Source organism: Emiliania huxleyi (genome assembly GCF_000372725.1).
Source record: "Emiliania huxleyi CCMP1516 chromosome Unknown EMIHUscaffold_143, whole genome shotgun sequence".
In the NCBI taxonomy this organism is placed as follows: domain Eukaryota; phylum Haptophyta; order Isochrysidales; family Noelaerhabdaceae; genus Emiliania; species Emiliania huxleyi.
Window position 1 is genome coordinate 49,725 of NW_005201165.1, and position 10,305 is coordinate 60,029.

Sequence of the window (10,305 nt, forward strand, 5' to 3'; positions counted from 1 at the left end):
AGGAGGGCGAGGGCGAGGGCGAGGGAGGGGAGGAGGAGAAGGAGGAGGAGCCGCCTCTGGAGTGCGACAGCGCGGCCTTGCCACGAGCCGCGCGGCGGCGGTCGCAGTGCACCCGGCTGCGGCTCGCGGCGCCGTCTCTGCGGCGCTCGGCGCCGTTTGAGGTCGCCATCGGGCATGCATCTGCCACCGTCGCTCCACCGGCTCTGACCGAGTATCGTGTCTTCTCACACACACGACGCGCTCGCGGAGTGATCGATGCCACCCAAGACTCGTGCTGTTCTCTCTCTCTCTCTCTCTCTCTCTCTCTCTCTCTCTCTCTCTCTCTCTCTCTCTCTCTCTCTCTCTCTCTCTCTCTCTCTCTCTCTCTCTCTCTCTCTCTCTCAGAGAGAGATTTTTAGCAATACCAAACAACGGAGCCCTGTTCACGCGCGCGCGAGACGTGCAGACAGGGTTGCCAGGTGAGAGCGAATGGCGCGGTTCACGCCTCGCACAACAGAGAGAGAGATGCGCTCTGCATGGTGGGACATAAAAGAGAGCGAGTACTTGGGCGAGTAGGCCGTGCGGTCGACGCTGCCGCGCGCGACTTTGCGCGCGAGGCGGCGCAGCTTGAGAACGGCGGTGGGCGAGAAGCCGCCGCCGAACGTCTCGTGGAGCAGTAGGTTGAAGTTGTTGCGCTTGACAAAGATCGCGTCGTGGTAGAAACCGCGATGCGCCTTGACGTAGCCGTGGCCGGTCTTGTGGGGAGAAGGGTTGGCCGGGCTGCCCGCGCGCCTTGCAGCCCATGTTCAGGCGGCGGGCCTTTTCCTCGGTGTTGCCGAAGGCGTAGGAGTGGCCAACGGAGGCGGGCGTGCCGCCACTCGAGGCGTTGCCAACGCCCGTCGAGGAGGTTTGTTGTTTGTCCACTTCATTCAGAGAGAGGCATTCCCTGCCTGTCTGCGCCCTAGTCTGCGCCCTCGCCCCCTCTCTCTCCTCTCGCGCTGTAATACGCCGCGCGAGGTATTTTCTTCTAAATAGCAAGGTCTGTGAAGGCCCAGCCCGGGGTTGTGCGTTTAGGGGAAGGCCAAGGCTCACACCTCAACCAGGGGTGTGAAGATCGTCGGTGTGAGAATTCCCAAAACCTTCGCAAAAATGGTGGGTGTCGGCTTACTGCTCGGGCTCGTCGGGCTCCTCCCCGCTGGCCCGGCCCACTCCTGCGGCCCGCTGGCGCTGCCGCGGCCCCCACGCGGCGGCCTGCTCCAGATGCAGACCGCGGAGGACGCCGCCAAGCAGGCGTGGCTCGCGCGCCAGTCCACGCCGGCCTTTGGGCCGAGCGGAGGCACTCCGACCATGGCTCCGCGGCCTCCGGGAGGTATGTCGCCTCCGGGGTTGCCTCCGCCGTTTGGTCTTCCACCGCCCATGCCGCGGCCGGGCCTGCCGCCGCCGATGGGCGGGATGCCGCCGCCGATGGGCGGGATGCCGCCGCCGATGGGCATGGCGCCGCCGGGGATGCCTCCTCCGTTTGGGATGGCACCACCAATGGCGCGGCCAGGTATGGCGCCGTCGATGAACGGGCTGCCGCCGCCGATGGCGCGGCCGGGGATGCCGCCTCCGATGGGGGGTGGCGTCATGCCCGGTGGCCGACCGGGCATGCCTGCCCCGCCCGGAGGCGGTCTTGGAGGCGGGCCGGGAGGTGGGCTGCCTCCGAGGCCAGGGATGGGTGGAGGTCCTCCGGGCAGCGGCCCGCCCGGTGGTATGGCCCCTCCGCCTCCGATGGGCGGCATGGGCTTCGGGAACAGCAACCCCTCCTCCCGACCTGGAGGGCCGATGGGAGGTGAGCGGCCACTTCAAGACACCCCCAAGACACCCGGCCAAGACACCCCTGCTGAGAGAAGACACCGCCGCACACGTCCGTGACACGCCTCCCACGCCGCCGATTCCGTCTGCAGGTGCAGGCATGCCCCCTCGACCCGGAGGAGGCTTGGGAGGAGGCGTGGGAGGAGGCGTGGGAGGAGGCGTGGGAGGTCCGCCGGGCGCTGGGGGCTTCCAGTCCTCTCGACCTGGCATGCCCCCTCTCGGCGGCGGCCCCCCGCCTCGCGGCGGGATGGGAGGAGGCCCCCCCGGGATGGGTGGCGGCGGCCCGCCACCGCGCGCAGGTGGGCCGCCTGGCATTGGCGGAGGGATGGGCGGAGGGATGGGCGGAGGGATGGGCGGAGGTCCTCCCGGGAGGGGGGGGCCGCCCGGCGGCCTCGGAGCACCTGGCCGCGGAGGCGAGCCGTCCGCCTCGCCTCGGCTGCGCACACGCACCCCTCCCCCCGACCCGCGCCGCTCACTCGCCTCGCGTCTCCCGCCGCGCAGGCGCGCCGGCCGTTGGCGGCGCTGCGCCGGGCGGGTTTGGCGGCGCTGCGCCGGGCGGGTTTGGCGGCGCTGCGCCGGGCGGGTTTGGCGGCGCTTCGCGCGGAGGCGGAGGCGCTCCCGGCTTTGGGGGAGGGCCGCCCGGCCGCGGAGGCGGGCCGCCGCTCCGCGCAGGGGGAAGGGTCACGTCCGCGACGCGTCTCACGTCGTCTGTCGCGTCGCGAGTAGGGCCGCCGCCTCGAGGGGGAGGGCCGCCGGGGAGGGGAGGGCCTGGCGGCGCCGCTCCGCCATCGCGCGGGGGAGGAGGCTTCGGCCAGCCGGCGGGAGGTTTCGGGCAGCAGCAGCAGTCGCGCGGAGGCGTGTTGCGACACCCAGAGCTTTGCGGGCGCTCCCTTCCCTGAGCCTTGTCGAGCCTCTCCCTGCAGGCTTTGGCTCCTCGCCCGGCTTCGGCGGCCAGCGGGGCGGGCAGGGCGGGTTCGGGTCCTCGGGACGGGGAGGAGGCGCGGCACCCCCGCGCGAGAGGCTCACACTCGGAGAGACGCGCCTCGCCGCCCCTCGCCCCTCCACCTCCCCGCCCTCAGCTCCCTGCCCCCAGCTCCGTGCCCCTCCCTGCCCGTGCCCGCAGGCATGTCGTCGGGCCGGCGAGGGGACGACTGGCAGCCCTCGCGCAGAGGGGTGCAGCCGGGGCGCGGAAGCCAGTCGCAGTTCGGAGGAGGAGGAGGAGGCGGGTGGGCGGCGGGCCGGCAGTCTGCTTCGGGCGACGGCATCTCCGGCCGGCTGCAGAACGGGCGGCCGCTCGGCGTCGGGGTTGGCCAGACAGTCGGCAGGCCGGGGCTGGTCGGGCGGCCGGCGCAGCGGCGGTCGGTGGCTAACTACGGCCAGACGACGTACCGCGAGGCACCTTCGCACCTCCCGACCGCGGCGTGAGGCCGATGTCGCCTCACCGCCGCCCGGCTGCGAGCAGGCGCCCGAGCAGCTCGACTACGTCGAGCTCGAGGACCCGCAGGGCAGGGCGGCGTGGCAGGAGGAGGCGCGGCCCCGCGCCTCGGCTCGATCGCAGCTCCACCTCGGCTTCGCCGGCCCTCCACCCCGGCCCTCCACCCCGGCCCTCGTCTGGCCAGGTGCGGCGGCGCAACTCGCGCGACGCCTTCTCGCGCGCGCGGCTCGAGCTGCCGCCGCAGCGGACCACCGCCGAGTACGAAGACTACTGGCTGCAGGGCGGCCGGCAGTACCGGCGCGACGCGCTGGCGAGCTTGCGCCGGCAGAGCAACGACCGCGGCTCCAACATCCGGTGGGAGGCGGAGCAGCAGGCGGAGCAGCGCGAGTGGCAGGCCGAGGTGCAGCGGCGCAACTCGCGCGACGCATTCTCGCGCGCGAGCCTCGACATGCAGCAGCCCGCCTACAACGAAGTTGAGGCGGCGACGCCGTGGCTGGCCGAGGGCGGCCGCCGCCACCAGCAGGACGGCGCGGGCCACGACGAGGTGTGGGTGCACTGACCGGTTCCAGTGTCCGGTACATGGGGCCTGGCTTGCGACTGAGGACGGACGGAGGACAGGCCTGCACTGTGTGACATGATTGCATGCACTCTTGCTGGGCGGGGGGGGTTTACAGGGCTTGTGCGCGCGGTTGTGGCCTCTCGGAGGGGAGCGCGGTCTCTGTAGCAGAGCCCGCCGTCGCTCTCCTCTAGTGATTGATTGTATCTTGATGTGTGTTGTTACCAGTCTTTTATTGAGCGGCCTGGGTCAAGCCGTAAAACTGACCCTAGGAGTAGCACTTCTCTCTCTCGCGTCGCCCCCCCCGTGTGCGCCTTGATCTCCTCGAGTTCCGGGCGCACACTGGGGGGGGCGATTTTGCGTTTGGACTCTTAGCACGTAGGCGATGCCAGCCGAGCGTGCGTCGCAGTCGCCAAGTCGCGCACAGGCGCGAGTGCGAGGCGCTGGCTGCGATGCTCTCTGCTAGCTCTCTGTCTGAGAGAGACTCTCATCTCACGCCGCCCGCGGTCCCAGCTTGCGTGTCTCGCCAGACCGGCGTGCAGCGAGGCGCGGGAGAGTTGGGGAATGGGGAGATCCCTGGAGCGACCTGCTTGTGCCGTTGCGCGCGCGCACTCCGCACACACGTGTCGGTGAGGGGTGGTTGTAGTTGTATTTTTATACGGGGTGTGGACCGTGAGTTGACCAGGGGTTGTGCGCCGGGCCCTCCTGCTCGGCTCCAGCCAGTAGACAAGTCTTGTCACTAACAGAGTAGAAGGATCTGACCTCGGGGCCGATGTGACCAAGCGCTGGTAGCGTGGTTTTACCTCACACCCATGGTCTCACAGTGTGCCGGCAGTCGCCGAGCAGTGTCGCTCACACAAGCCGCAGCACAAGTGACTGAGGGCCAGTGAGGGCGAGCCCATCGCTGTGAGCCTGTGACAGCTGTGGCAGCCGCACAGTAGGCTGTGTCAACTGTGCAGAGCGTGTGAGCAGCCGAGGAGCTGCTCTCCAGGCTTCTGACGCAAAGAGCTGCATGCCATCGAAGGCGCTGTCGAGGTTCGCCGAGCGCGGCGCAGGTTGGAGGACACCGTCACCGACGAGCGCGTTGGACTTTTCACTCCTCTGGCGACCCGTGATGCGTGAAAGAGGAGGGAACGGGATAGGGCGGGTGCGACTGCGAACACAAGACTTCCCCAAGAGAGTGCACACATCACACAGTCCCGGCTCACGCACACGGTACAAAGATACCACACGGCACACGCGACAACACACACACAGCATCATCTGCTCTCGGTCCTGGTGCGCGTGAGGACCCCCTCGCTCTCCGACCGCTGGTGGCGAGAGACGCTCCGTGGCGGCGCGCCGGCTTCCTCGCCGTGCCTGCGTGCGGCGTCGCCGCCCTGCAAGTAGGCCGTGAGCGCCTGAGTTCACGGCCAAAGGCTGTGAAGAGACGCGGTCCGGACGCGCCGCCGCGGCGCGCTCGGTGCGCCTTTGCGGCGGTCTCGTACGCAGTGAAGGTGATGATGCACTGCGGGATGGTGCGCACAATGTTGAGGCGGTAGCCGTGCCACAGCCCTGCGACGCCGTCGGACTGGACCTAGGGAGGGTCCGAGAAGGCTCGCGGGAGGCCCCTCGCTGCCCCGGCGCAGCCACGCCGCCGGCGCCGTCTGGCGGATCGCGTCCAGCGTGCCGGCGTAGAGCTTGCCGCCCTTGTCGAACTGCAGGCGCGCGCGCACAACCTCGTGCGGGTACGTGAGCGTGGAGGCGACCTGTTCACACCGGGAAGAGACCGCCCTCCGCGCAAGCCTCGGGCGGGCGGGCAGGCGGAGGGGGGCGGCACCAGCTTCGACAGCGCGCTCGCGACAATCACCTCGCCGAGGGCGGGCGTGGCGGGGGCGTGGCTGCTGCTCGAGCCGCGGCCGCGCTCGACAGAGCCGTACACGCCCGGGCCCGACGCGTCCTGCTTCCCCCTTCGGTCCGCCCGCCAGCTCGCGCCTGCGGGGCATGTGCCCCGGGAGGTGGTGTGGACGTGTCACGGATGTGCCCTCCGGCCCTCCCGCCCGCGCCCATGAGCTTGAAGCGCTCGTAGAGCGGGAACTGGATCATGATGTGCGAGAGGCCGAGCAGCGAAGCGCGCAGTCCCGCGAAGAAGGCGAGGCCGCCCTCCTCGGCGTAGATGGTCCGGATCGCGTGCGTCATCGAGTGGTACTGCGGCGAGGCGGACGAGAGGTGCTGCGTGGTCAGCCGAGTCCGCACCACCCAAAACGGGTTGGTGATGACGTCCGTCACGAGCCCGGCGAGGCCCGCGGCAGTGAGGTGGACGCCGGGCGACTCGCCGCTCGCGCCGCTGCCGCGCGCGATCGCGGACTTGGCGTGCTCGTAGCACGGGAAGTAGCACGCCTGCTCGCAGCTACGGCCGTCAACAGTTGACGCTGACTGGCGACAGCGGGCTGCTCGAAGGCAGCGCGCCCAAAAGATGCCGACGGAGCAGAGGGAGGGCGTGAGCCCGTGGTACCAGCCGCGTATGCCCTCCTCGCGGTAGATCAGCCGCAGCGCAGAGAGCACGCCTACCACGCGCCGCCGTTTGTCAGCCTAGCCGGGACTCGCGTACCCGCGGCCGCAGAGAGCAGGGGGCCGTCGTAGCGGTGTGAGCTCTTCCCGGGAAGAGCGACGCTCTCGACCTGCGCGCGTGTCTTGGCCACGTCGAGCGGCGAGCACAGCGTCGTCGAGAAGACGCCCGAGATGGACCCCGCGATGGCCTGAGCGGCGGGAGTGGCAGGCGTGTGATGCAGGCCGCGTAGGGTTGCAGCGGCGAGACCCTCGCTGCCACGCCAAAAGCTGCAGCAATGGCTTGGGATGCGGACGTGGGGAGGGGACACGTGGCAGGAGCGGTGACGCCGGTGCCTTGACGGCCCAGTCGACGGCTGTCGGTCCCTCCGGCGCGGGAGGCGAGTGGACCTCGTGCTCCTCCTCCCATGGGCGGCCCGAGTCGGAGGTGCCGGACTGCGACCCCGAGTCAGCCATCGCGTGCGGAGCCAGGTTCGAGTGCCGGCTGGCCGAAGGAGAAGAGAAGAAAGAATTCGCCGGGATGTGAACAGCAGCGGAGGAGCGATTTATTTATTTATTTAGGAGCGCCATCCCTTGGGTTGTCCGTTTTCTTTCTTTCTTTTTAGGAGCGCCATCCCTCCCTTGGGTCGTCTGTTTTCTTTCTTTTTTCAGAGGAGCGCAAAATTGTTATGCTTCGATCCTCCCCGGAGTCGAACTGGCAGCCACTCGCACCAAGGAGGCGAGGTGTGGCTACGTGACCCAGAAAAGGCCAGAGTCAGGAGCAACCCTCGAGGTGGGTCGCTCATACTCAACAAAAAAACTAACCAATGAAAAATGTACGTAAGAGGTAGGGCCCTTAGGGGCCTAGAGAACACAACCCCCTGTCTCTTTTCTCCCAGTAAGCGAAAAGTACGTACACTGAAAAATCTTAAACCACGGCTGAAGTACCTTGCACGCCTGCGTGGATCGCGTCACACCAATCCTCGCTACCCAACGCGGCCAATCCACCTCGAGAACCTCGAGAAGTACCTTGGCCTAATGCCTCTTGGCGAGTCTGCTGAGCTCTACCTCGCCTCGTTCGGCACCGCCACGGCCTGCCTCTGCCTCACCACGCCGGCAATCTGCTGCCTGGTGAGGCGGACCAACCGCTCCCGGCAGCGGGCTGCCGCAGCCACGGAAGGGCACAGAGCCCAGCGCTCGGTCGCCTCTTCGCGATCGGTCGCTGAGCCGGAGGACTCGCAGAGCGCCGCGTGCCGCGAGGCGGCGGAGGCGGCTCTGGTGCGGGCGCAACAGGCCAAGAATCGCGTTCGGCGCAGCTTCAACAGCCTCGTGCGCGCCCTCTTTCTCTGCTGCGTGCTGGGCGGGTTCGGGATCGCGATGGCGGGCTTCACGGCCCAGGACACGTCGCCGGGCCGCACGACCGCGCGCGAGTTCCTCACCCGCTTCACCCTCCCCTTTGCGGTGATGGTGGTGGTTGCGCCGTCGTGCGCACTGCTCGCCGGTCTCAGCCCAAGCGCCTCTCCAGCCGCGGTTGATTGGGCCTGAATCTGTCGGAAGCTCCCTAGGCCTCGACCCGGCGCTGCCTCGGCGGATGAGGAGCCAGCTCCACCGCATCGTAGTCGTGATGATGCCGCTCTGCGGGTCGGTCAGCCTTGGACTTGCGCTCTTCTTCGCCCTCTCGCCGCGGCTCGCCACATCGAGGCCGCTCGCCTTCACCTTTGGCGTGCTGTCGGCCTCGATGTGGGCGCTGCTCGCCCTCTCTCTGCCGCTGCTGCTCGCGAGCCGCACGCGTGCGCTGCCCCGCGTCTCGGTCCTGTTGCAGCGGCAGATGCGCATCGTCGGCGAGTCGTGCGGAGGCGGCAAGCCGTCCGCCAGCGACTGGGGAGCCATCCCGTGCACCGAGTGGCTCGAGGGGTGGCCTCGCGCAGCGTATCTGCTGGAGGGGGAGGGCTACTTCGCCGTCGCGCCACGCGAGGCGGCAGAGACCTTCTACACCTCCGTCTCGCTCGTCTTTGTGATGACTGGCGTCGCCTTCCTCGCCGCCTTCGCCGTCGCCTCGCAGCGCGGCGCGCCCGGCTGGTCGACCGTTGGACTCCACCTCCCGCTCGCCGCCACCTACGGCCTCGTCTCGCCGGCGCTGCTCTGCCGGCCGACGCGGCGCGCCTTTGCCGCCTGTGTCAGCCGGCTCTTCTCGGGCGGCGAGGAGCGCGAGGCGGCCGTCATCGCGGCGCTCCTCGGAGGGCTCGACGCGGCGCACGCCCTGGGGCTGGCGCGCAAGACATTCCGTGGCCTGCCGATCAGCGCCATCGGGCCGAGCGATCTCGGCTCCTCCGAGGACAGCGGGCTGCACGCGCGCACCGTCAAGCTGCCGCTCGGCAGCTGCGACGCCTTTGTTTCCCACTCCTGGCACGACGACGGAGGGGAGAAGTGAAAACAGCGCGCGGAGGCGGGCTGCCACCCCTCCCTCCTCGTCCACGCCTCTGGACTGTGTGCAGGTACGCCGCGCTGCAGAGGTGGGCGACCGGGTTCGAGGCGGAACACGGGCGCGAGCCGCTCGTCTTCATCGACAAGGCGCGAGCAGCAAGCCGCCCACTCACGCTTCCTTGAGGGTGAAGTATGCTGATCGTCTCCGCTCCCTCGACCAGGCATGCATAGAGCAGACCAACCCGGCCGCCTCGCTGCCGTGCCTGCCCATCTACCTGGCGGGCTGCAAGCGGCTAGTCGTGCTGGCGGGCCCAACCTTCACCGAGCGGCTGTGGACAGCGGTGGAGCTCTTCACTTTTACGGTGATGGGTGGCACACTCGACCGGATCGACGTGCTCCCCCTCGACCGGCGGCGCGGGCTCGCAGGCGTGCTCGACAAGTTCGATGCCTTTGACGTGACGCACGCAAAGTGCGCACGCACCGAGGACCGGCAGAGGCTGCTCGCGGTGATCGAGGCGGCGTTCGGCAACCATGGGCCCTTCAACCTCCTCGTGCGCACCATCCTGCGCCGCCGCCACTCGCGGAGGCACGGGTCGACGCGGGGTGGCGGCCGCCCCGCGCTCTCCTCGCGCCTGTCCGCCGCCGGGCTCGGCCTTCTGTGGGGAGGGGGAGGGTCGCCGGCGGTGACGGCGCGCGAGTCGACGGTGTCTTCGATCCGGCCGTCGGACGCCAAGGAGGGACGGGGCGACGGCGCGGGCGAGGAGTCGAAGAGGGACGAGCCAGACAAGGAGGAGGATCGCGGCGGAGGAGGCTTGGGCGGCGAACAGAGCGGCGCCGCCGCGCGTGGCGCCACAACGACAAGCGGAGCCGGAGGAGCGGATGTTGTCGTCGTGAGGATGTCGGCGTGTGTCGTCTGATGATTACGCAGTACGGCTCAGGGCGTGTGCTGTGTGACATACGAGATACGTGCGTGCACCTGGGTCGTACGTGCGCACAATCTCGATTATCGGACGACTTTGGCATGGGCTAGTTCCATTTCACTCTGACACGCTAATCTTGAAAACGTCCAACGGAGCTCCGTGTTGCTCCCAGCGCCCTCCCCCGCGCTTCCTGCGGCCATGGCCGATGATACTAGTATGAGAGGTCATCTGGCTACCGCGAGCGCGACTCAACTCGCCGACGTCGTCCGATGATTGTGCCTCAAAGTCAGCCTCCGGAGGCTATCGTGGGGTCGAGCCGGCAGTAGCCGTGACATGTGGTTCCACCACCCCTCGTATGCTTTGCCTCTGACCGCCACCGTTCCCAGGCTGCCAAATGGGATGGAAAGGAAGGCTCGGCGAGCGTATAGAAGCGTGCTCGACCTCGTCGTGGCAACCTGCACGGCAGCGCTGGTAGGCGCGATGAGCGTCGTGCCACCTGACCCGAGACGGGTCGCAGGCGTCGTACCGAGCGCGTCGAGACCGTGTCCTGATGTGATCTGCACGGGTGAGTCACGTCGGCGTCAAAGGAGCGACGTGCGACCTGTCAGAGC

At 68.8% G+C, this 10,305-nt stretch overlaps 3 protein-coding genes across 3 annotated transcripts in view; 2 read left to right on the forward strand and 1 right to left on the reverse strand.

The window, feature by feature from the left end:
• Positions 1-1,128: 1,128 nt before the first annotated feature.
• EMIHUDRAFT_455420 (hypothetical protein) lies at positions 1,129-3,827 on the forward strand (the record flags this gene model as incomplete). Its single annotated transcript, XM_005787303.1, has 9 exons — positions 1,129-1,612; positions 1,686-1,729; positions 1,926-2,000; positions 2,133-2,192; positions 2,335-2,416; positions 2,757-2,811; positions 2,957-3,035; positions 3,296-3,442; positions 3,513-3,827. The coding sequence occupies 9 exons, from the start codon at positions 1,129-1,131 to the stop codon at positions 3,825-3,827; spliced, it is 1,341 nt and encodes a 446-aa protein (XP_005787360.1).
• Positions 3,828-5,083: 1,256 nt separating this feature from the next.
• On the reverse strand, positions 5,084-6,827 carry EMIHUDRAFT_227939 (putative mitochondrial carrier protein; the record flags this gene model as incomplete). Its single annotated transcript, XM_005787304.1, has 8 exons — positions 5,084-5,183; positions 5,267-5,400; positions 5,543-5,572; positions 5,644-5,798; positions 5,840-6,203; positions 6,288-6,395; positions 6,485-6,562; positions 6,762-6,827. The coding sequence occupies 8 exons, from the start codon at positions 6,825-6,827 to the stop codon at positions 5,084-5,086; spliced, it is 1,035 nt and encodes a 344-aa protein (XP_005787361.1).
• A 490-nt stretch (positions 6,828-7,317) lies between these two features.
• The window catches only part of EMIHUDRAFT_441069 (hypothetical protein), a 3,753-nt gene continuing 765 nt past the window's right edge, over positions 7,318-10,305 (forward strand). The window contains exons 1-4 of the mRNA XM_005787305.1: positions 7,318-7,851; positions 7,916-8,777; positions 8,846-8,920; positions 8,995-9,794. Coding sequence (XP_005787362.1) covers positions 7,389-7,851; positions 7,916-8,777; positions 8,846-8,920; positions 8,995-9,691 — 2,097 coding nt within the window. The 5' untranslated portion in view covers positions 7,318-7,388 and the 3' untranslated portion in view covers positions 9,692-9,794. The remainder of the gene's footprint in view (positions 7,852-7,915; positions 8,778-8,845; positions 8,921-8,994; positions 9,795-10,305) is intronic.